This window comes from Schistocerca piceifrons, chromosome 8, assembly GCF_021461385.2.
Source record: "Schistocerca piceifrons isolate TAMUIC-IGC-003096 chromosome 8, iqSchPice1.1, whole genome shotgun sequence".
Classification (NCBI taxonomy): Eukaryota; Metazoa; Arthropoda; class Insecta; order Orthoptera; family Acrididae; genus Schistocerca; species Schistocerca piceifrons.
The window spans coordinates 397,396,919-397,423,807 of NC_060145.1; the positions used below are offsets into that span (position 1 = coordinate 397,396,919).

Consider the following 26,889-nt stretch of genomic DNA (forward strand, 5'->3'; position numbering starts at 1 on the left):
AACCACCCCTTCTACTGGGCGAACATTTCTCGATCAAAAACGAGAGTATACAGTGGGATGTGCAAGAGAACGACGTTCTTGACAACATTTGATCCTCTGATAGCCCCCAGACGATTCAATCCTTCTCTAAGACCATCGTGGGGCCCCAATCCCATTGAACACTATCTGTCCACTTTGGAGTGTAGCACGGCAACATTTTTGCAGCCACTAGAGACCGTTCAATACCATTCGACAAAATTCGAGCATGATCAGAACTAATAAAAGCTGTTAATACTTTTTCAACCGTCCTGCTTCTTTCGCTTCCCCTGTGGCGAGATCACAAGGGTTGTGGCGGGGACCTTGACATGCACACAAATAAGACGGCAAAGGGTACCTTTAAGGTGCCCCTCCCCCGCCCCCCCCCCCCCCCCCCCTCTCGCAGTTCGTTGAGCGCTTTAAAAATGTACCTGTGCAGAGACAATCCTTGGCCGATTCCTAGGTTCCTGCGGGCAGGCAACCTCTTCACACCCTCCAACCGAGTGGCACTACACAGCAACTCTAGCACCTGCTTACGTATATGCAGACTCAGCGCTCTGCTTAGCACGAAGACCATGCTCTATCTAGTAATGACTGAAACCTTTTCTCCTTGATTTGGCACGTGAAACAAGTCTAGAGATCTGTTACAGAGTACCGGGAAGACAACAGCACTTAAAAGCGTCTTGTGAACAAATGGCACTTAGAATGTTTGACATTTCCACTCTTCAAATAAATACCTGCACTTAACGCTGTAGAACTATACAAAATTGAATAAGCGATAAGATCGATTGTGGGAAAGACAAAATGCGGACAGATCTACTAGAAGAGTTCTGGGACAATGTATTGCACCTATGCAGGAGACTGACTACATAATTCTCATGCTAACCATTCTTGAGTAGTGCGCGAGTATTTGGGATGCCGAACAGGATCAATTAAAGGAAGTTGTGATGCTAAATGCGTTACCATTGTGTTCGATCTGAAGGATAATGCGTTCTGTGTGCTTACAATGTTATGTCTGTAGGGAAGATCTTTTCGGCAAACAACGTTGAGGAAACGTAGAGAACCAATATTTGTTGCCATCTACAGTACGACTTTCCTGACTCTGGTGCTCACATTAGACCATAAGGAAAAAACAAGGGAGACAAGAGGTCGACCAGAGGCATACAACCAATTACACTGCCCGAGGAAATAAGTGAATCACTCAAAAGAGGTGATCAGATGTCTAACTTCGTACTAGTACACATCGTCAGTGTGCATGTTAATGATCAGGGTTGCAATTCTCTGTACAGATAGCGCGATAACCATAGTCCATTAGAGTTCTCCGTGTTTAATGTTGTTACGAGGCTTGGTAATGTGTATAAAGAGCGTGAATTATGTGAGACAGTGTTATTAGCACCTGAGTGTTTGAAAGGGGTGTCCTTCTGGGTCTCCATATGAGCAGCTGGTCGAAACGTGCGATGTCCAGATTTGTGCGCCACTCGCCTATTACAGCGACCCGATGATGGACTACTGGGCACACGATGGCAGGTATACACTACACGGTTCTGGTCGATCTTTTCTGACATCACAAGGGAGCATAGCCATATAGTGCACCACACACATCGTATTCCTTCACACATGTGCCTGCAACCAGAGAGCAAGTAATGGACTCCTTGGAGCACTTATTGATGAAACCACTCATGATGGTATCAGTAACACTCGTAACTCACATGGGTGGTCTCACAAAATGTCAAATACCTTTGTGGAGATATTTTTAATGTATTTGTTGATATGATAGACAGCCAGCTGATTAGGCGCGAAATGGAATTCGATGAACTTTTTCACACGTGTGTTGGACAGTGTCTCTAAAAAGCGCGTAGATCGCGTCACTTCGCTCTTTTCCGTTCTGAATGCACAGTGGGCACGTAAAAATGCCTCGAAAATAGGATCTCCTACCAAGTATAAGGGCCTAGTGAGAGATTTAGCCTGATTTCACGCAGACCACATGTCTTAATTGTCATGAATTTCCTTTTTAGTGACATTTTTCGGCCGCATACTGCAGGGGCAATGAAGCGTTTTCGATGGGAAGTGCTTGATCACCTATCCTACAGCCTACACTTGACTCTCTTTGAGTTCCATGTCTGCTCACATGAACTGCTCACATACCTTACCCATTTAGGCTTTTGCCTAAGGGGATAGTTTGAAAGGTAGTTCCACGGCTATGAAGACATTTGGCACAGACTACATGTTACAGACCAGCATATTGAATTAGCGGAAAGCGCAGGCGGCTGCCTTTCATGACGAGGTATTTGAAAGCTGGTACAGTGCTACGACTAATCACGAAGTCGGACCGGCGACTATGTAGAGAAGTAGCTGGAAGGCTTAGCTAGGTAGATACAGCTGTTGCAAATAAAACAAGTTTTGATTTTCATAGTGGTATCCATTTAGCGACCTTACTTTCTGAATATCCGCCGTACACTTTATTGAAAATGAGCTTGCAGCACTGCTGAAAGAGATTCCTTGTGTATTCTCCCAGCATGATGAGGCCTCTGTACATTCTAGTCGTTAGGTGACACCTTATCTAAAGCTAACATTCCTCGGAAGATGGATCAGCAGAAATGATCACGCCTCTTGTCCGCCAAGATTTCCATACCTTACCCATTTAGGCTTTTGCCTAAGGGGATAGTTTGAAAGGTAGTTCCACAAAGAAAAAGTAAACGAAAGAGATGACTCCCAGCATTTTCAGTGTGCAGCGGAGTGTGCGCTGACCTGGAATTTCCGGACCGAAACTCGAACCTGGGACCTTTGCTTTTTGGGGGCAAGTACTGTACTGACTGGGCTATCCAGGCACGACTCACGGCATGCCCTCTTAGTTTTACTCCCGCCAGTGCCTCAAGACGACTTGATCGCTCCAATTACGAATAGTGATACACAAAAGAATGCCGAGACGAACATAGAATAGCTACACTTGGAAAGTACACTGAATTCGGAGGTGGAATTTAACTCTAAACTTAACCACTTGCGTTTGCTTAATACCTGACGTGAATATTTGTTTAGGTGACATTCTAACAGCTGTACCTCTGTAATTAATGAAAACTGAACAGAGGCTACACACACTGTTTTATTGAAATAAGCCTGTACTACCACCTTCTGAAATACTTACCGTTCCTCTTGAAGCACGCTGTATACAATTGCCTGTCAGTGTTTGTGTACCTCTTGCTACTTCAACGACATCCATTTTGCCCCAAATTATTAGGCAATTCGTGACAATACACCTTTAAAAACTTCGTTTCACAACGTAGTCAAGCTATTTCTCTACCGTTCCACTCTCCAACAGCGCGAGAAAAACGGACATTTAAGTCTTTTCGTGGGCACTCTGATTTCTCTAGTTTCTCTTATTTTACTATGATGATCATTTCTCCCTATGTAGGTGGGCGCTATCAAAATATTTTCACACTCTGAGGAGAAAGTTGGAGATTGAAATGTCATGAGAAGATCCTGCCGCAATGAAAAACGCCTATGATTCAGTGATAGCCACTCCAATTCGTGGTACTCTCGACCCTATTTCGCTATAAGACAAAACGAAGTGCCGTTCTTTGAACTTTTTCGATGCCCGCCGCCTGTGTGATACGGATCCCACACCTTACAGCAGTACTCCACAAGAGGGCGGACAAACGTAGCGAAAAATCCTCTTTAGTAGCCCTGTTACATTTTGTGAGTGTTCTGCCAATAAATCGCAGTCTCTGGTTTGCTTTCCCCCAACATGATCTGTGTGATTATTCCCGTTTCAGTTATTCGTAATTGTAATCCTTAAGTAATTAACTGAATTTCTGTGATTTACCGAGCAACCGAAATTTGCGGGTTCCTTTTAGTACTCATGTGAATGGCTTCACACTTTTCATTATTTAGAGTCAATCGCCACTTTTCGCACCGTACGGATATCCTGTCTAAATCATTTTGCAGTTCCTTTTGATCGTCCCATAATTTTACTAGATGGTAAATAATATATAAATATATTTATTAAGGTTGTGGCCTTGGTTTATGCTTGAGGTACCAAAAGCACAGCACTCCGTAAAAACCACAGAACCGAGCCATACGAGTATCTGGCCGAGGCTTTACTGAAGATATTGGAGAAGCAAATCGGCGAGATGTTGCTGAGGATGTGGTCGCCCGCCACTCTGTAAAGTCCTGAAAGAGACTCTCCTGAGCCCCCCCCCCCCCCCCTCCCCCGCTCGCTTCCTCTGCCCTCACCACTTCTCCGCGCCCCTTCGCAGCAGCATCAGCAGAAATCCGTCCCCCATCCACCACTTCGCCTCACAAGTAACGGCGAAAACGAATTTAAACGCGGAAAGTGGAAATGCTTAACTCGCGAAAGCCTGCCGTAAGAGATTTTTTTCCTATGCCATAAAGGCTGAAAGACGGAGGCCAGGAGTCGCATCCAGTAGCACCATGGATGGCTGCCATCTGCAGGACCTCGAGCTCTTACAACGTCGCAAACGGCTACGTTGTGCACCGCCAAGTCTTTTCAGCTTTGCGGTTGGCGATGTCTGCAGACCTCTTGCTGGGGGAGAGTTGCTAATTCCATTACCTGCAGAGTACTGCTCTCCGAGGTCTTGCCCTGGAGAACCATTTTTGCGGGCTGATCACGACCGTGCACTCGCTACAGAATATCTAATTTTCCCTGTACCTGATTCAGCGCCCGCAGTTCAGCGCACCGATGCAGTATCTGTTTCTAACATTCGTTCTCCGTGTCCAGTTTCGACTATAGACGAAGATTCCAAATGAATGGGACAAACAGAAAGTAGGCCTGCTACTATAGTAATACGTTTTAGAAATCCACATAGAGGCTGAAAGGTTAATTCTCACAGTTTAGGTTAGCAACAGTGAAACAGTGAAAACTGGTCGTTGTTGTTCATCACTGGCATTACCACTCTAAATGCAAAATTGTGGCATCGCAAAGCGCAGTTTCGTAGAATACGCAGAAACATCATCAATAACGTTGTTCACAAACATTTTGGGACCAAATTTGGTAAAATGGTGCCACACCGTCACAACAATGCCAGATGGGCAAAGCAATTAGACGAGAGAGGATGCGTATTCAAGAAGAATCCCACAGGACTGCCATACGTCAAGAATGAAGTGGTGGGAAACATTCATACGATCTGCGAAGGAAGCCCCAGAAAATCCAAGCGACGTGCCAGAAGAGAAATGAAGATGTCGCAGTCAACAGTGTGTCGTGTGTTGCGAAAGCGTCTGCAGTTAAAGGCAGACCATAAACCAGCCGATAAACCAAAATGAAGGCAATTATGCTTTCCAAGCACGGATGGAGATGGATGGTTTTGCAGAGAGACTTGTGCTCTCTGACTAAGCCACATTCCACTTAGGTGGCAAAATGAATAAGCATAATTTGACAGTATAGGGTGCACAAAACCCACATGTCCCTCTGGAACATGAACGTGATTCTCCGAAAACTAAACGTTGTCAGACGTAACCTACTCGGTATGCCTTCTCTCTTGTCGGTGCCTCAATAGACAGAAGAGGTACTCGACTTCATTTTGGAGCAGGACAGAGCCCTGCCAGATTGTGATACACTAATACGTTGACACCTCAGCGAACATCTTACATAGTGCTGGATCGAATGATCTGCCGTCCATGTTGTATCCCCCCCACCTCCTACCCCCATCTGACCATACTCGAAACAAATGTTTTTTTTTTCTTTTCGAGATGTGTGAAGGACGTTTCTACATGGCTTACACCAGGTAAGGCACCGGACAGTCGGCACAGTTAACGCTACTGATCCGGCTGCTTTGCAACGTGTTGGCAGGACACAGCAGACAGACATCTGCTGTGTCACAATTGGAGCCCACATCGAACATCTGTAAATGTCAATAGAGAGAGTTGATGTTTCAGTCTATAATTTCTTAAGTAAAGCCATTGGCGTAATCACAGGAATACTTTCTTTTTGTCCCATTAATTTTGAATCACCTTATATCACGAATAAAATTGATTTATTCACTGCAGGTGGAATAGGAAAAAGAAAAAAAAGTCTATTTCGTGTCCTTTTGTGATTGCTTGTTTGAACTACACTGACAAGACATTATGACCACTATTCACAGCAAGATTGAATGCCACCGGATGATTGCTTGTTTGAACGACATTGTCGAGACAAGACATTATGACAACTATTCACAGCAAGATTGAATGCCACCGGATAGCGTTGCAGGGACGTGACGTGGCACGGAAAGTACGAGGGTTGTCCAGAAATGGACACCACAGTGAAAACCGGTGAATCTTTGTACAGATATGTTGGGTACTGTCTCTAGTATGACCGTCGATTGCATCAAGACGGTCTTTTCAGTTGTGAGCACACTGTGAGCGAGTAAAGGTGCCTAGAATAACGATGTCTCCACCAAGTAGGAGGGCCCGTTGAGAGGCTTCGCCTTAATGAATGCAGCCCACCTAACACAACTGCCACGCACTTCCTTCTTCATGGCAATTATCAGCTGCACTCCACAGGGGCAGTGAAGACGCTCCTGCGGCCTTTTCGATGGGAAGTGTTCGATCACCCACAACACAGCCCTAATTGGCTCGTCCTGAGTGTCATCTCTGTTCATATGAAACACTGGATCCGAAGACAACACTTCGGCGCAGGCTACGCACTATAGACAAGCGTAGAGTATTATCAGAAAGCACATGTGGCTGCCTTAAATGACGATGGTGTTGAAAATTTGGCATAACGCTCCGACAAATGTCTAAATCGGAGCGGCGACTATGTAGAGAAGTATCTGGAAAGTGTAGCTAACACCTGCAAATAAAATGTTTCTGATTTTCACTGTGGTTTCCATTTAGCGACCGATCGGAGCTTACTTTCTGGACAACCCTCGTATATATAATTTCTGACGAGGCGACTCTGGGATCATTCTTGCGACGATACAGGGAGCAAATGGGGACAACTTTGACAAAGGGCAAATTGTTACGATACTGTGCCTGAGAACGAGAATCTTAGAAATGGCGAAACTCGTCGGCTGCTCGCGTGTGAGTCGATGGAATGTGGTTGAAAGGCTCTGAAATCACGAGTAGGCGACAAGGTGTTGGACGTCCACGCCTCTTCGCAGAACACGAAGATCGCTGGCTTTTCTAATCTGTAAACGAGGATATACGGTGATGTGAACCATTTTTGACGACAAAATGTAATTGTGGCACCCTCTTAGCGCACGTCGCTGAACAAGGCGTCACGCAGCAGACAACTATACATTGTTCCCTTGTTGACCCAATGAAACCGTTTTATACGAGATTGGACCTTTCATCAGTGGAAACGTCTCATCTGGTGCGATTAATCAAGTTTCTAGAGACATCAGAACGACAAATAAGTACACATAATGTAACGTTAACACAAAGCGGCCCCCATCCAACGCAAGTTCGTTTTACTCTACTTTACACAAAAATGCGCAACATTTTTAAGCTACACATACAGTATACCAAAAAGTGCTGTGTTTGATTTACAAGCACAAATAATTTGATAAGACGAAATAACTTTTTTTGAGATGCTTATGCCGCCAGCTTGCACCGTCTAACAATTTCCAGGTCAAGACAGCCTGTATAGGCGTGCAGTGCCCATTATACGGAGACAGCGTCTCTAAGTTTTTCTGGTGAAACAATGGCGACTGAAAAAATAGTTTGGTGACCTCAGAATCTTGTAATGACCCCATACCCCTTTCCATGTGTTCACTACGTCAGTTCAAACTACATTTGGGCCTCATACTGGATATTACGTCCGTAACTACGGTAACTTTGAACCTCTAAATCACGGTAACGAGGAAAGATGTCGAAAAAAGTTTCGAAGTTCTTCGAGAACATTGTCACAACAATACATGGTGAAAATTTTGACCATTTTCCATGAATAGAAATTATGGAATTGGCTATACCCGCATTTGGTACTTCCGGTACCCAAAAAGCATAGTTTTTCGTGAGTTCCTCCGTCTATGAATTCTCGTAAATTCTGCTTTTATAAGCCACCTTAGGCCCACTTTAGACCACGCCTAATGCTAAAGAATCAACCTATTTGCTTAATGTACCTGTGCTAGAGAAAATCTGTTACGTTTAAATTTTGACCCTGTTTTGTAGGACAGCTACAGTACGCCTGTTCTTCCAATAAACATACAAATGGTCGCTAGGCCATGTGTTATCCAAACATTTAACCCGTTATCTCTGTGATCGAGAGATATGACCGCCTGAAAAATCGCAGTTTCGCGCGAGGCTTTTGATATCGTGCACGACAAACGACCGAATGATTCTTCAGAAACATATGATAGCGATGTAAGCTATCAGCCCCCTCTGACATAATTTTAGGTAGGCGACCGTCTTCCGTAATTTCCGTAATTTTTCTTTTTTTATTACTCTTGTTTCTGTAGTTGTTTCCTGCAGGGCGTTTCCCGTACAACGCAAGCGCTGTGTCCGGTGTAGTAGCGTACGAGGGTCATTCTTAGAGTGAAGAACATTTTGAACTGACGAACCTCGCTTTTCTCTCCCCAACCCCGTCGCCGTGTCACAGACTTCCTAATCGTCAGTGCCATGATGACGCTAACAGCGAACAGTAACAGTCGTATACTGTTTATTTGTGAGATTCTAAAGTGTTCAACGAAATTAATGATCCCGACAAGTGTGAGGTTCATAGCGTAATGCGCTTCCTGAAAGTAATAAAAGACCGCACTATTGAAATTTACAGGCCGCTAACCAAAGTTTTTGAAAAATGTGTTGCACCACGCAGAGTTCGAAAATGTTGGACCGTTATTATAGGATATGGGTTCCGCCTTTTTGCGAACATACTGCTTTTTCTTTTTGCTCAAATATGTTTCAACACTTCTGTGCCATCATCGGTAGTTTTTTATTGAAAAGTTGTGAAAAGTGGAAATATTTTGGATTATAATTGATTTTTCAAAGTGAGGCCTAAAGGAAGTTTTCGTTCGTTTTGCTTCTTACCGTGATACTACGTTATGTGGTTTTGCAGGACTAACTTTATAGTGTCCTGCACTGATATCTGCAAACCAGACGATGTAAATGTAAATTTCATCGGCGATTTAACACACCACTTGATTTTTAAAAACGTGATTTTTGGCGTGTTAAAATGTTCTGCATAGTAACAAATATATACGCAAAACATTTTGACACGTCAAAAATCATGTTTTTAAAAATCAAGGGATGCGTAGTAACAAATGTATGCGTAAAATATTTTGACACGCCAAAAATCATGGGATGTGTTAAATCGCTGATAAAATTTACATTTACATTGTTTGGTTTGCAGATGACAAGCTATCAGTGCAGGACACTGCAGAGTTAGTACTGCGAACCACATAATATGAAATCAAGGTAACAAGTAAATCGAACAAAAACTTTCTTCAGCCCTCACTTTGTTAATCAGTCATATCTTAAAATATTTTCTCTTTTTTACAGTTTCTCAATGAACAAAAAATCCACTGATGATAGTACAGAGGTGCTGAATCATGTTTGGGTAAAAGGAAAAGCAGTGTACTTGCAACAAGGCAGAACCCATATCCTATAATTTGACTACAAACGTGGAAAGAAAGGACGAGAGCTGCAGATCCAAAAGATGAATATGGTGCACCGTTTTTAACAGTGAACGAACGAATATTCACGAAGAAGAACGACCTGGACGAATTTCAATTTTGACTGAGGAACACAGATCGAGGACTGAGAAAAACAATCAACAGGGTAGGGATTTCACTATTGATGGACTCATCTTGTGCTTTCCTGAAATTTCACGAACACTCTTTGTCAAACTTCCTGGCAGATTAAAACTGTGTGCCGGACCGATACTCGAACTCAGGACCTTTGCCTTTCGCGGGCAAGTGCTGACCAACTGAGCTACCCAAGCACGACTCACGCCCCGTCTTCACAGCTTTACTTCTGCGAGTACCTCATCTCCTACCTTCCAAACTTTACAGAAGCTCTTCTGCGAACCTTGCAGAGCTAGTACTCCTGAAGGAAAGGATATTGCAGAGACATGGCTTAGCCACAGCCTGGGGGATGTTTCCAGAATGAGATTTTCACTCTGCAGCGGAGTGCGCGCTGATATGAAACTTCCTGGCAGATTAAAACCAATTACTTTATAAAGGAGACTGCACACAAAAGTCTAGTGCGACCCATCCTAGAATATTGCTTAACTGTATGGCACCAGCGCCACGTAGGACTAACAGGGGATTTGAACGGATACAAAGAAGAGTAGCCGAACTGTCACAGATTTGAGAGACCCATGGGAGAAATTTCATGAAAATGTTGAAAGAACTGTGGCAGACGCTAGAAGATAGACGCAAAGTAGACCGTGAAAACCTAGTTAGAAAAATTCTAGAACCAACTTTAAGTGATAAATCTAGAAACATACCACAAGCCCATGTGTGTCATTCTCGTAGGGATCGCACAGACAAGATTAGATTAATTACAGCACGCACAGAGGCGTTTAACGAATCATTCATCCCGCGCTTCATACGTGAATGGAATGGGAATAAGCTCTGTTAACAAGTACAGTGAATCATACCCTCCAATTTGCACTTCATAGTAGTTTGCAGACTATAGATGTAAGTGTAGATGTAAAAAAACAAAATTATTCTCTTCAATAAATCTGATCGTGCTTTTCTTGTTTACTAGCTTTCTGACACAATCTCAAAAAAAAAAAAAAAAAAAAAAAAAAAAAAAAATGGAGAAAATTTGTTTCCATTATTTTCGCTAACTTAAGAAATACATCTACCAACAAAAAGTTGGCTGTAAGGAGCTCTTCCATGATTCAGTAAGTAACTTTATCATTTGTGACACAAATGTGATGGGTGCTAGGCCTATATGATGTCACCTATGTGTCTCTCTGTACATATTGTACATCAATGTCTGAGGTAACAACATTTCAAAGCTGAAGGAATTCTGGGCTATTGTCCAGTATGACTCCGTGAAGCATGCAGGTATCTATATCTATCACCCTTAGTGCCTGGCAGAGGGTTCGTCGACCGTCAATGTACTTCTCTAGCTTTCCACTCTCGAACAGTGCGCGGGGAAAACGAACTCTCAAACCTTTCCGTGAGGTTCTGATTTCTCTTAGTTTATTGCGATGCCCATTTGTCGCTATGTAGGTGGTCGTCGACAAAAGGTCTTTCCATTCGGAGAGGAAAGATGGAGAAAACGCCTTTGTTTTAATGACTGTCACCACAAGTCGCGTAACATATCAAATGCGCGTAACATATCCGTGACACTCTCCCCTGTACTTCTCAGTAACACAAAACAAGCTGCCCGTCTCTGAACTTTCTCGATGTTCTCCGTCAGTCCCAACTGGTAATGATCCCACAATGCATAGCAGTACTGTAGCAGAGGACGGGCTAGCGTGAATAGGCACTCTCTTTAGTGGATTTGTTGCATCTTTTAAGTGTTTACTAATAAAACGCAGTCTTTGGTTCGCTTCCCCGAAACATTATCTACGTGAGTGTTCCAATATAAGTTTTTCGCCATTGTAATCCCTAGATGCTTATTTGAATTTACAGTCTTTAGACTGGCGCGAGTACGCCTGTACATACGTTACGCTTTCATATTTTTTTCCTAGAGCATAGTCCTAACCAAGGTTTTCGGGAGACTTCACTTGGTTGTAAGGCAAATGCTGCAACTGGACATTCTCTCCCAATTATTCGAAAACAGGGCTTCGTCTGTCCTCCTACAGTCTCTGTGGTGTTTGGCTGAAAAATTCCCTGACTGTACCAACCATTGCTTACCGACCGTGTGTTATTAAGTTTTATTCAAATGTCCATATTAGAACGTTAGATAACGAGTCAAAACAAACCGCAGCATTAAGACAAAAATACATCGCCGTCACCTAAGCGTAAGCTCAGTCACGCACGATTTATCTCTACTGAGACGGAAAAGGAATGGTGAGCTTTTGGCGATATCTGCTATTCGCGAGTGGGAGTGACGACTGACACGAAGGGTTTTGGTGTTCCCTTTGGTCGGTACACCTATATTTGGCGCCCTGCCTGGGAGATGTGCGCTGATTTTGGCCGGACAAAAAGGAGGAGAATCGGGCGTGAAGGGGGACCATGAGTGGGGCTAGACGGACGCTGGATCCTGGCCAGCTAGATTGCTCTCGCCGCCGTCACGGCTCGTTATGTGTGTGGAGGACTCGGAGCGTGCCAAGGCTCGGCAGTCTAGCTGCTGGACGCTCCGACCGAAACTCCAATCTCGAAGGGACAGCTGTCTCTCTAAAGAAACGGCACTTAGAAGTCCCGCCCACTCTCCAGAAGGAAGATTCGGGTTTAACGTGCGTCGACATCGACGTTATTAGAGCACAAGTTCGTAATGTTTCAAGGATGGGGAAGGAAATCGGCCGTACCCTTTCAGAGCAGCCATTCCGGAATTTGCCTGGAGCTATTTAGGGAAATCATTGTAAACCTAAATTTTGGATGGCTGGACCCAGATTTGAATGCGAGTCCAGCGGGCTAATCATAAAACAGCATGGACTTGGATCCGTATACTGCTATAATGTCGGGACGTATTTGTCCACACTGTCAAAATATAAGAGTACAAGGCCCATGTTACGGTATGGAAGCAGAGAACAACAGAAATGCTCCTAATGGCCTGCCAATGGTCTTTGAATACTAGAAAGTATGGCGCGAAATTTATATGAAAGCATTTTTAGTTTATTCTTAGTGGCTGGGCCTGATGGCAATATTCAAGTGCATACCTGGAAACAAAATGTTTTTGTGACTTAGCAAAGTAATTTATTCGAGCAATCAAAAACTAACTTCTGTTAACTGGGGTTGACCCTCATTTAAAATTTTGTAAATGACATCGTCATCGCCTTTTTATTATAAAATTATTTGTTTGTAAAACCCAATCTGCAGTTTCAACCATGTGGCCATTATCAAGAGGAAGTAATGCCTCCATCATCTGATATGACATGACACAGAAGTCGGTTTCATCACATTTTGTTCCTGATTACGACTTCTTGAGCGTTCTGAAAACTTTCAGTTACGTTGAAAATATGTTGCTCGTACTCTGCTTTATTTTTGCATTCATCCGTAATATCAAGTGGAGTATATGATTCCATATTTGTTTTTGTCTCATATAAAACAGAAGTTAGTTTTTTCGTATAGTGTTCTGTAGACTCATGTACATTTGTCGGTGCTTGCGAATACATGTGTGAACTGTCCGATTTAAATGTATTGTAAGTATAATGCTCTTCTTCTACTTTATTTTAGTTCGCGGCCGTCTTGTTAGCAGCTTTTGGAAGTACTGATATTCAACTTTATTACGTCTTGTCACGGAATGAGAATATATTTCTGCTTTGAGTGACGTTGGTTCATACGACTTACTAATTATTAGCACGCCACTCACTTCTGGTTTTTGTTTCTGCACCACTACGCTTTTCAGTGTTCATTCCATTATCATCATATGGATTACGGTAGTGTCACATGTTAACAACGTATGCCCACAGCTCATAAGTGTTTCAAGAATGTCACGTTTTACCGCCAAAAGCTGCTGCTAAAACTTCTTTATTGAAAACTAGTTTCTGTCCATGGGTCATCATGTTCATAAAAGATTTGGAAGATCATACTAGACTAATGCTGCTTATATGACATGGACTGTTAGGCACATTTTTGTGGTTCACGGTGTAATTCAGGTTACTATTTGATAAGAGTGACTAATTTACGGACTTTATTGTTTCACGGCACTTTATATCGCCTACTATAAGTTTGTATATGGTTTATAAAGTTGATGATGATCCATGGACCGAAACTGGTTCTTCAATAACGAAATTTTTACAGCTGCTCTTGGCAGTAAAATACGATGTTGTTCAAATACTTTTGCATCGTTGAATTTGTATGTGAGATCTACACGTCTGGTCTGTTATGTAGAAAGCCTGTGGCAGGGAGATTGCGAGACATATTGCACTAGTGGGGAACTTTAGCGTTATTTAAGCACTGAAAGGGTTTATAAACTTTTCTGTTTGTTTTTGGGAGATGTAGTTAATACAAATCTGGGCTAATAAGTATGCTGCATGCTGCGAATTTCATCTGCTGATCACTACACACTTTTCAAGTTACAGTATTTGCAAGTGTTGCAGTTCAAAGATGTTTACTGTAACATTGAAAAGTTTGTAGCGAAACACACTTGAATTTCGCCATGGCAGCCTACTAAAAATACAGTGTCCACTCAAGTTTATGTGACCATCTGTCAAAAGCAGGAGTAAACAATTTCTGCAGTGCGGAACTCTGCGAGAAGTGCAGCAAGAGAGTCAATTATCTCTGGAAGGTACTGACACGAATGTGGGACCATCCCGTCGTCAACTGCGTTAGGTGTCGCTGTTGAGGATCCATACCGCGAGCAGTACGTCCGAGGTGGTCCCACAGATTCTCGATTGGGTTTAAATTCGGGGAATCTGATGGCCAGGGGAATACGGTAAACTCATTCTGGTGCTCTTCCAACCACGCACGTACAATGCGCGCTGTGTGCCACGTTGCATTATCCTGCTGGTAGATGCCACTGTGCCGAGGAAAGCAAATTGCATGTACGGGTGGCCATGGTCGCCAAGGATAGATGTGTACTCCAGATTTGTCCATTGTGCCTTCCAGGATAAAGAGACCGCCCAGGGAATATCACCAAAACACTCCCCAGACCATGACGCACCCTTATCTGTTCTGGATACTTCCGACGACTGTTGCAGAGTGTTTGCTTTCAGTCGTTTCACGCTTTACAGGCCAAAGGCCATTTTTGATCTGAAAAGACCACCTGTCGCCACTCAATAGATGTCCAGTTCCGGTACTGGCGTGCAAATTCCAGGCGTCGTTGTCGATGAAAAGAAGTCACCATGGATGCTTGAACTAAGCACCCGTTGCAGAAGCTCGTACACGGCAACGTTCGCTGAACAGTCGTTGGGAAACACCTTTGTTCATCTGGGCGGTCAGTAGCACAACAGTTACACATCCATTCACCCGTACACATTTCCGCAGGCAATGTTCACCTCCGTCATCTATATTATGTGATTAAAAGTATCCGAACACCTGGCTGAAAATGGATTACAAGTCCACCCCCTCGGTAATGCTGGAATTCAGTACGGTGTTGGCCCACTCTTAAGATTGATGACAGCTCCCATTCTCGAAGGCATACTTTCAATCAGATGCTGGAAGGTTTCGTGGGGAATGGCAACCCATTCTACAAGGAGTGCTGCACTAAGGAGAGGTATCAATGTCGGTCGGTGAGGCCTGGCACGAAGTCGGCGTTCCAAAACATCCAAAGGTGTTCTCTAGGATTCATGTCAGGACTGTCTGGAGGCCAGTCCATTACAGGGATGTTATTTCGTGTAACCACTCTGCCACAGGCCGTACATTATGAACAGGTGCTCGATCGTGTTGAAAGATGCAATAGCCATTCCCGAATTGCTCTTCAATAGTGGCAAGCAAGAAGGTGCTTAAAACATCAATGTAGGCCTGTACTGTGATAGTGCCACGCAAAACAACAAGGGGTGCAAGCCCCCTCCATGGAAAACACGACCTCACCATACCACTTACCGCCTCCGAATTTTACTGTTGGCAATACACACGCTGGCAGACGACGTTCACCGAGCATTCGCCATACCCAGAGCCTGCCATCGGATCGTCACATTGTGTACCGTGATTCGTCACTCCACACAACGTTTTTCCACTGTTCAATCGTCCAATGTTTATGCTCCTTACACCAAGCGAGGTGTCGTTTGGTATTTACCGGCGTGATGTGTGGCTTATGAGCAGCCGCTCGACCATGAAATCCAGGTTTTCTCACCTCCTCCCTAACTGTTATAGTACTTGAAGTGCATCCTGATTCAGTTTGGAATTCCTATGTTATGGTCTGGATAGATGTCTGCCTATTACACATTACTACTCTTTTCAGCTGTCGGCGGTCTCTGTCAGTCAACAGATGGGGTGGGCCTGTACGCTTTTGTGCTATACGTGTCCCATCACGTTTCCACTTCACTATCACATCAGAAACAGTGGAGCTAGGGATGTTTAGGACTGTGGAAATATCGCGTACAGACATATGACACCAGTGACACCGAGTTACCTGACAACGTTCGAGGTCCGTGAGTTCTGATCTCTCACGATGTCTAGTGACTACTGAGGTCGCTGATATGGAGTACCCGGCAGTAGGTGGCAGCACAATGCACCTGATATGAAAATCGTATGTTTTGGGGGTGTCCGGATACTTTTGGAAAATTTGGCAATTTGTGGTAAGGTCCTAGGGGACCAAACTGCTAAGGTCATCGGTCCCTAGGCTCACAAACTGCTTAATCTAACTTAAGCTTACACTAAGGACAACACACACACACCCATGCCCATGGGAGGACTCGAACCTCCGACGGGCGGAACCACGCGAACCGAGGCAAGGCGCCTCAGACCGCACGGCTACCCCACGCGGCTGTACTTTTGATCTACACTTACATATATACTCCACTACCCACCAAGCGGTGTGTGGCGGAGGGTACAATTCGCGGCCGGTCGCTGTGGCAGAGCGGTTCTAGGCGCTTCAGTGCGGAACCGCGCTGTTGCTACGGTCGCAAGTTCTAATCCTGCCTCGGGCATGAATGTGTGTGATGTCCTTAGGTTAGTTAGGTTTAAGTAGTTCTAAGTCTAGGGGGCTGATGACCTCAGATGTTGTCCCATAGTGCTTAGAGCCATTTGAACCATTTGGTGCAATTCGCGCCTAAGTCATATTTCCTCTCCTCTGTTGCACTCGCGGAACGCGCGAGGGAAACCGACCGTCTGAACGCCTCAGTACGAGTTCTAATTTCCCTTATCTTTGAATGGTGATCATTGCGCGATTTGAAAGTTGGTGGTAATAATATATGCTCTACATCCTCGGCGAAGTTCGGATTTCGAAATTTAGTGAGCAGCCCCTTCCGTTTAGCGCGTCGTCTATCTGCAAATGTGTCCCACTTCAAACTCACAATGAGATTTGTAACGCTCTCGCGATGGCTAAATGTACCAGTCACGATTACATAGTGTATGACCCTTCGTACACCACAGCTGCTCCGCGCTAATTTTTGGTAGCGCCATTTTGCGTTGCACTGTATACTTAAACGACGGCGAAGCGTGAATAATTTACAAATTTCGCCGTTTCGGAAATGCTTCCGCTCTTGACCCGAAAGCCATTGATTATTTTCTTTTGAACGTCAGGTAAATCGCTCCATTTATGCATTTCGGCAATGACTGCATCATTTCCCGCGGCCACCGACCCCGCCCCCTTTCCCCGACACGCTTTATACACCCTCCACTGCTAGTGCTGCCAACTCCCATCTGTGAGCGGTTATTGCACGTTGAGGTCCTACATAGGCGGTAGTCACATTAATGTGATTGGACAGCGTATATTCCCCCCAGATATGCTCCAAGTACAGCTTCCACATACAGCAGAACAGTGTACAAACCCGATCGGTTCTTTAAATTATGCTTACGTTTCCTCTTGAATGCAAGATGACATACAGTCTCACTATCACAGCTCTGTCCGTTAAAGAGACAATTCATCTGAGTTCAACAAAGCAGACGTGCGCTAACACACCTGAAGATCACTGCGTAACTATTGAAACGCGTAGTGGAGTTAAAATGAAAATAAAAGTGCCTGAAGAAATCTACTAATATAATCAGGTACAACCCTTACTGAGCAGTTCATCATGGACGATATATTTGTTGTGCACAAACTTGCTAAACTGAGCAAACAACATCAAACTACCCTCACAGTGTTTCAGCAGTCAAATATGTAAAAATGCCATATCTTGGAATAGTATCTGACAAATTAGCAAGACTATTCAAAAACACAGAAGTAAAAATCAGCTTCAGCACCAACAACAACTTAAGTAGGAAGCTTATTCACAATATAAAACCACCAGATACAAGTCTTGAGGCATCTGGCATTTACAAAATTACCTGCAGCCAATGTAATAAATATTATATCGGCCAAACAGGCAGAAATTTCAGAACCAGACTCAAAGAACATTTAGACTGAAACCTCCTGGCAGATTAAAACTGTGTGCCGGACGGAGACTCGAACTCGGGACCTTTGCCTTTCGCGGGCAAGTGCTCTACCAACTGAGCTACCCCAAGCACGACTCACGCCCCGTCCTCACAGCTTTACTTCTGCCACTACCTCGTTTCCTACCTTCCAAACATTTAGACTGTTACAGGCTTGATAAATGTAACAAATCAGCAGTAGCAACTCTCATTAAAGACACAGGCCACCCTTTGAAAATCGAAGACAATCTCGAAATTTTACACAAAATAGGAAAAAGTAACAGAATGGATATCATGGAAGAAATTGAAATTTTCATACATAATACAAAGCATGGAGATAACATTCTTAATGAAATAACCGATTTCAAAACTCAGAATTCTTCAACAGTCTTAAGCTAGTTCTAACTCAATAGATTGAAGATGTGTCAATGTAAATAATTGACTACAAATCTGTCAGTACCAAGAATATCGATACAAAACCTCGATAATCCATACAGACTCACATGCTACAGTCCGCTATCTCGTGTTGTATGCGAAAAGTTTACATATATGTCCAAGCAATTTGTACTGTGAATTACGTTGGCAGTCAGTGATAAAATACAATGTGCAGTAGTGTAATGCTAATCAACAGCTCTGTCATTACACCAGTGATGCAAGTGAAGGAACAAGATGATGAAATCGTAAGTGATCAACTGTCATATAAAAGCCTTTCACACTATTTTCGTAACACATAACTGATGCAAATCTATCTGCGTCCTATACAGGTTGTGATATCATACACAGAAAGAAAGAACACCAGCACTGATTTCGATTTCTAGCCATCCACGGCCCCCCCTCCCCCCCCCCTCTCCCAAATGCCACACTAATCGCTGCAGTAACAAACAATGGGCAAAGAGTTCTAGATTATTCTAGTTTAAGATTGTTTATTTTTAAGTAACATTTCCCTGTATGTATGTATGTATCAACGTCTGCAGATGAACAGAGTAGGTTAGAAACGCGTTGTATTATTTTAGATTAAAGCATAAAATAAAAAAGTGACTGGTAGCATAAATTAGAAATAAATTGCTAGACTAGACTTCCATTCCATGTGTTACCTTGCTGTCTAAATGTGTATCGTGTAACCTGGAAGCGACTGAGCAGATCCGGAGTCGCCTGAGCGAGTGCTTTGTCCTCGTGTTGCAGGCGCCGTGCCAGGTGGAGCTGGAGAACTGGGTGAACAGCATCCACTCCGCGTGCGCAGCCGCCTTCGCCCGGCACCGCGGCAAAACGGGCACGCTGCACCTGCTGCAGGAAGAGATCTTCCGCCTTGAGAAGGCCATCGAGTCGGTAAGCTTCACCACACTGTACTGCTGTCCGACAGCTCATTACTCCGCCAGTGTAGGCTTTCACGGCCAATGTTTACTACATTTATGACTCCTCGACTGAGAGGCTGTAGTTGAACTATTAAACTACTAGCTGGCGTTTCGTCTCTCACTGCGGGAGACATCTTCGAGGACAACGACGCATACTCACTGCCGCTTTAACTGCGAAGACATCTCCCGCAGCCAATAGCTTGATACAGGGTGATTCATGATTCCTACCGCAGGCTTCTAGTGGTTATGGAGGGGACTTAGTAGATGAAGTTTTGACAAGGAACCCATGTCCGCAAGTGTATCGTTTGGGAGTGAAATAAGTTTGAAGACTGAATCACTTTCAGAAGTTAAGAAGAGGACCCCGCCGTCAGTCCCTGCTCTTATTATGACATCACACACTATTTTCTTTCGATTACAACAGCTGCGAAAAATTGGTAGGTCCGAAACTGGAAGGGTTGACTGCGGTGCTCCACAGACGCGCTGCACTCTCGTCTGAAGAGGACGTCCTTCGTCCCTTAGAAGAGAACCCGAGGACAAGAATTCAAAATATTGCCCATGCCATCCGCTCCCACGCCCCACAGGTCGGAGCTCATTGTCTCCGCTGTGTGCCTATCACGAAGCGGGAGATTTGAAAGTGGTCTGATCTTCAGATTTCAAGACATGTGTTCCTTATCAAAACTTCATCCCCTAAGTCGCCTCTACAATCCCTAGAAGCATGTAATACAAAAATCATCATGTATATCGGCCACTGCCTCTCATCCCGGAAGTTTTAGCTAAAGCTAACTACTGACTCAACAGACTGCGCTTAACTTAGCCACCCTGCTCACTCTAGGAGCACCCATTGCTTTTACGAATTAAATCTGGTATATAAAAGACTAGTCCTTCAGCAAAACACGGTGTATTCTTCATTCTTATTATCTACCCATACTTGTTTCGACACCTATGTGTCACCCTCTCGTTTTATTCCTATAGATATATTACACATTTTTAGGTTGGTTTTCTATTTTAGGCCTAATAGTATCTGCATCTATATGGCTGATGTGCGACTAACACGTGTTCGGGGGAGGGTCCATCGAAATTCACTGGCGGAAAAAACCAACGCCCTCGAGGACAAGGCCATGTCTTTGACAAGTGAGGTGACAGAGCATCGTTGTAGCACTATATGATAACAAATTCAGACCAAACGAAACACCAATGTCACTGTGATGGCTGTCCAAACAGTACACAGTGTACACCTCCCCCCACGCGCCCTCCCCCCACCACCAGCCCCCTCTAGCAGTATCGCACAACGACGCGGAGGCGTATATTCACGCAGGCAAACGAACATAAAGGTGCATAAAGGTGTCGAATAGCATCCTGCTACAGACTGTCCAAGCACATTGCGACTTTGGTTGCAAGGCGCCAGTGGTTCTTGCGGTCTCTGGAGAACGAGCAATTTCTGTTTTCGCTATGTCCCATAAGTGTTCCATCGACGGGAGATATAGTGATCTCAAAAAAAAAAAAAAAAAAAAAAGTTCCTTCCTGTCGAAAAAATACCAATGGCACGGGGATAGCAACCCGTACAGTGCAGCGGGATGTGGTTACTTTATCCTGTGCAAGCACCGAATGTGACTGCAAATCACATCTGTACCACACGATGAAGCCTCGGTTGGGACTTGTGTAACGTGGACGAATGCACTATGGAATTGGCATGTCACCAGTTCTATGCGATACACATGTACGCCAATCACTCGCATACAAACAGAATCTGCTCTCATCACTGAAGCCAACAGAACGCTATTTCATTCTCCAGTCAACTCTTTCACGACACTTGCTTGGCATTGTCGCGGTCTCAGTGGAAGCGTGGCCACAGACACACGTGGTCTTCATAATGCTGCAAACAGACGGTTCCCTATGTTCCCTGGTAAGGTGCAACATATGCCCGGAATTCGCCGCTGAGTGGTGTTCGGCCGAGCCCCACTTCTCGCACAAGGCGTCGATTTTGACTTACACTATGTGATCAAAAGTATCCGGACAACTAGTTGAAAATGACTTACAAGTTAGTGGCACCCTCTATCGGTAATCCTAGAATTCAATGTGGTATTGGTCCACCCTTAGTGTTGATGACAGCTTCCACTCTCGCAGGCATACATTCAATCAGGTGCTGGATGGTTTCATGGGGAGTGGCAGCCCATTCTTCACGGAGTACTGCACTGAGGAGAGGTATCTGTGTCGGTCGGTGAGGCCTGCCACAAAGTAGGCGTTCCAAAGCATCCCAAAGGTGTTCTCTTGGATCAGGTCAGCATTCTGTGCAGACCAGTGTATTATAGGGATGTTATTATCATGTAACCACTCCGCCACAGGCCGTGCATTATGAACAGGTGCTCGATAGTGTTGAAAGATGCAATCTCCATCCCCGAATTGCTCTTCAAGAGTGGCATGCAAGAAGGTGCTTAAAACTTCAGAGTAGGCCTGTACTGTGACAGTGCCACGCAAAGCAACAAGGGGTGCAAGCCCCCTCCATGAAAAACACGACCACAACACCACCGCCACCGAATTTTACTGTTGACACTACACACTCTGGCAGATGAAGTTCACCGGGCATTCCCCATACCCAAAACCTGCCAACGGGTCGCCACATTCTGTACCGTGATTCGTCACTCCACACAACGTTTTTACACTGTTTCATCGTCCAATGTTTACGCTCCTTACACCAAGCGAGGTGCCATGTAGCACTTACCGGCGTAATGTGTGGCTTATGAGCAGCCGCTCTACCATGAAATCAAAGTGTTCTCACCTCCCACAAATAGTGGCTCTGAGCACTATGCCAGCAGGCGCCTAGAACTTAGAACTAATTAAACCTAACTAACCTAAGGACGTCACACACATCCATGTCTGAGGCAGGATTCGAACCTGTGACCGTAGCAGCAGTGCGGTTCCAGATAGAAGCGCCTAGAACCGCTTGGCCACAGGGGCCAGCTCACCTCCCACCTAACTGTCATAGTAGTTGCAGTCCATTCTAAATCAGTTTGAAATTCCTGTGTGATGTTCTGGATAGATGTCTGCCTACTACACATTACGACCCTCTTCAGTTGTCTGCAGTCTCTGTCAGTTAACAGACGAGGTCGGCCTTTACGCTTTTTGTGCTGTACGTGTCCCTTCACGTTTCCGCTTCACTATCACATCGGAAACAGTGAACCTAGGGATGATTAGGAGTGTGGAAATATCGCTTACAAACGTATGACACAAATGACACCCAATCACCTAACCACGTTCGAAGTCCGCAAGTTCCGCGGAGAGCCGCGTTCTGCTCTCTCACGATGTCTGATGACTGCTGAGGTCGCTGATACCTCTGAGACACTGTGCACAACGAGTGCAGCAATACGTCGATCCGTTCATCCAGCTTCCCACAGGAGCACAGTGCGACCCCGTTCAAATGGCGGAAGATGTTCAGTAGCAGTATGTACTCGTCGGTGGGGCAGGGCTGTACCCTAGAATGAATGTTACAAACAGTATCCACTTCTAAACTCAGCACAGTTACGGCCTGCAGAGTCAAGAGAGTGCATAGACAGGCCTCCTGAGCGCAATCTGATTACCGAAGACCGTAATAAGAGAATCACAAATACTACAAGCAGCCAGTATGCACATACGCCACTGAATACAGTCCTTGAGAGTTCTGCAACTTTTTCCGGTAGCGAACCAGACTATTTCTCTACTGTTTCACACTCAAACATCATGTGAGACAGACGAACTTCAAAACCTTCCCGTGCGCGTTCCAATTTTTATTGCGATAAGCATTTCTCCCTGTGTCTGTGGAAACCAACAAAATATTTTACACAAGGAAGCTGATGATAGAAATTTCGTGAAAAGATCTCGCTGCAGCGAAAATTCGTTGTTACAGTGATTAGGATCCCAACTCGCTTATCATATTACTTAAAACTTCTTCCCTATTTTGGGAAAATATAAAGCGAACTTCACTACTGGCTTAAGGCAGCAGACGATTATAATAGTGGGGAAATTGATGATCTAACTTGGAATGAAGTGGAAGAAGCCATAAAGAGGATGAAAGGGGGCAAGGCACCAGGTTGGGACGAAGTAACAGTGGATATGATACGAGCAGCAGGAGAAGTAGGAACCCAGTGGCTATACAGAGTGCTGAGGGTGGTGTGGAAGGAGAACAGAATTCCTGAGGATTGGAAGAAAGGAATTATAGTCCCGATCTTCAAGAAAGGGGATAAAAGGAGATGTGAGAACTACAGAGGAATCACCCTGCTATGCCACTGTGGAAAAATCTATGAAAAGATGCTGGAGAAGAGAATAAGAAGCAGTATTGAAAGTAGACTGCAAGAGGAGCAGTACGGTTTCAGACCGGGAAGATCAACAACGGACCTCATATTTGCGGTAAGGCAACTGCAGGAAAGGCACTATGAGTACGGGAAGGACTTAATCATGGCCTTTTTGGATATTGAGAAGGCGTATGATAGTATCTGTAGGGACAAGCTCTGGGATGTGCTGAACGCAAAAGGGATAGATGAAGAGATTACACGAAAAGTCAGAAAAATGTATGAGGGAAGTGAGAGTTGTGTGAAAGTGGGGAGGGAACGTACTGCATGGTTCAAGCTGGAAAATGGGCTGCGACAGGGAAGTGCACTTTCGCCTTTATTGTTTATTATTGTTATGGATGAAATCCTACAGCAAATATCAGATGCAATTGGAGATCATAAAATGAAAGCAGTGCTTTTTGCCGATGACCTGATGTTATGGGGAAATTGCGTGAAGGAGGTGCAAGAGCAGTTAGATGCATGGGAGGCAACGGCAGCACAATATGGAATGCAGTTCTCTGCAAAGAAAAGTGAAATAATCGTCACAACAAGGAAGAAGAATAGGCCAAATGTGGATATAACTTGTGGAGGGGAAAAACTACAAGTGGTAGAGAACTTCAAGTACCTGGGAAGCGTGATTGAAAGTAAGGGGGGAAACGCAATGGAAATAAATGAAAGATGCAGAAAAGCAGGGCAGTTCTACAAATGCATTAGGGGGCTTATTTGGAGCAAGGAGGTGCCACAGAAATCCAAGGGAATTATATACCGAACCTACTTTGTCCCCATATTGACATACGGAAGTGAGACATGGGTAATGCACAAAAGCGACAAAAGTAGAATACAGGCTAGTGAAATGAAGTTCCAGAGGAGCAGGTTGGGTGTAACAAGACGAGACAGATTGCGAAATTTGTATGTGAGGGAAAGACTAAAGGAGGAACCAGTACAGGACAGGATAGAAAAATCAAGACTGCAGTGGTATGGACACATGAAGAGAATGGATGAGGGAAGAATTCCAAAGAGGATGTTTGATCTGCAACTGGAGGGGAAGAGGCCCAGAGGAAGACCAAGAGATAGATGGGTGAAGGGAGTGAAGGAATGTGTGGTGAGAAGAGGAGAGAACTGGACGAAGGTGGAAGAGGGGGAATGGTGGAAAGACAGAACACGGTGGAGAGGCTTGTGTTCCCGACAGACCCAGCCAGTGGCTGGAAACTGTCCAAGATGATGATGATGATAAAGCGAACTGTACTCATTTGAACTTTTTCGATGTCTTCCGTAAGTTCTGTCAGGTAGCGCCCCACACCGCACAGCAGTAGTCTAGCGGGGGAGGACAAGCGTAATGTTGGCAGTCTTTTTCGTAGGTTTGTTGCTCCTTCTTAGTGTTCTGTGAATAAAACGCTTTATTTTGTTTGCCTTCTCCACTACATTTTCTGTATGTCGGTTCCAAATTAAGTTGTTCGTCGTTGTAATCCCTACGTATTTATTTGGATCGTCAAGCATTAAATTATGTTACTTATCGTGATCGGTAATGTAACGGATTTTTTAGTACAAGAGTGGAGAATCACTCCTTTCGTTGTTTAGTATCGTTGCCATTTTTCGCATCATGATGTCTGAGTCCTTTATTAATTTGTTTTAATCTTCTGATGACTTTAATAGACAGTAAACTACGGCGTCGTCTCCAAACAGTTTGAGGTGGCTGCTTAAATGGTCTCCAAGATCTTTTCTGTAAATTAAGAAGAGCAGAGGATCCATAATAATTTCATGGGCAACCTCAAATCTCACTTCGGTTTCACTAGAGGACATTCCTTTGTTTACTATGAACTATGACATTTCTTAGAGGAAGTCACGAATCCAGTCACACAACTCATACGATATTCTACAGGCACACAATTTGGTTAGAAGCCGCTTCTCAATATTTGCTGTGATTCCTCACGTGAAACTGCATTCATGTAATGATTGTGTTACGCTGTTAGACATTGTATGAGACGATAACCTGTTACCGGCAAAATAATTGAAAAAAGATGTTTCTTTGATCATAAAAGGTATTTGCATACTGTTTTCGGAGAGTAACTGTAGTGGATTCTGGAAACATCCCCCAGGCTGTGGCTAAGCCATGTCTCCGCTATATCCTTTCTTTCAGGAGTGCTAGCTCTGCAAGGTTCGCAGAAGAGCTTCTGTAAAGTTTGGAAGGTAGGAGACGAGATACTGGCAGAAGTAAAGCTGTGAGTACCGGGCGTGAGTCGTGCTTCGGTAGCTCAGATGGTAGAGCACTTGCCCGCGAAAGGCAAAGGTCCCGAGTTCGAGTCTCGGTCGGGCACACAGTTTTAATCTGCCAGGAAGTTTCATATCAGCGCACACTCCGCTGCAGAGTGAAAATCTCATTCTGGAAACATCCCCCAGGCTGTGGCTAAGCCATGTCTCCGCTGTATCCTTTCTTTCAGGAGTGCTAGTTCTGCAAGGTTCGCAGAAGAGCTTCTGTAAAGTTTGGAAGGTAGGAGACGAGATACTGGCAGAAGTAAAGCTGTGAGTACCGGGCGTGAGTCGTGCTTCGGTAGCTCAGATGGTAGAGCACTTGCCCGCGAAAGGCAAAGGTCCCGAGTTCGAGTCTCGGTCGGGCACACAGTTTTAATCTGCCAGGAAGTTCTATTACCGTGGTTTGAATGAATGATTTGGAAGAGTCGAACCATGTATTCTTCCGGATACTCGTTCGTTTTCCGCACTGTCCGCAATGTAATTGCAACGGTATTTCAGCATCGAAACTGTTCTTAAGATGTTTTACACACTTCGCACCACCACAGTCTACACAGTCCCTTTTTTCCTCGTCCGGTGGTACTTCATATTTGCGACAAAAAGTCGAACAATTTTCTACGCTGGATAAACATGGAATTAGATTTTTCCATGTGAGAGAATCCGCCGAAGAAACGTCAAGAACACCAGACATCCCACTCACTAACGACATAAGTCGTCTGGGATTTCCTAGCAACCTACAAATAATTCGCGGAGGTATGTAATTTAGAGCAACTAAGGGAACGACGGAAAACAGATAAAAATGACGATCACAAATAATTGATCTCAACGCCCGCCACCAGAGTCGCAAGATCGATTTACTACCGCGCTTTCGATATGTATCGTTTGGACACTGCAAATTCGATAGGCAGTCATTCTTGAAAATTATCATGATTTATCCAATGACGGATGCGCAATGAACTTCTATTATCC

The 26,889-nt window shown here is 44.4% G+C and overlaps 1 protein-coding gene across 1 annotated transcript in view; it reads left to right on the plus strand.

Moving 5' to 3' along the window:
* LOC124712378 (protein still life, isoforms C/SIF type 2) overlaps positions 1-26,889 on the plus strand; it is a 568,005-nt gene that overhangs the window by 348,444 nt on the left and 192,672 nt on the right. The window contains exon 3 of the mRNA XM_047242673.1: positions 19,203-19,346. Within this exon, the coding sequence (XP_047098629.1) occupies positions 19,203-19,346 (144 nt within the window). The remainder of the gene's footprint in view (positions 1-19,202; positions 19,347-26,889) is intronic.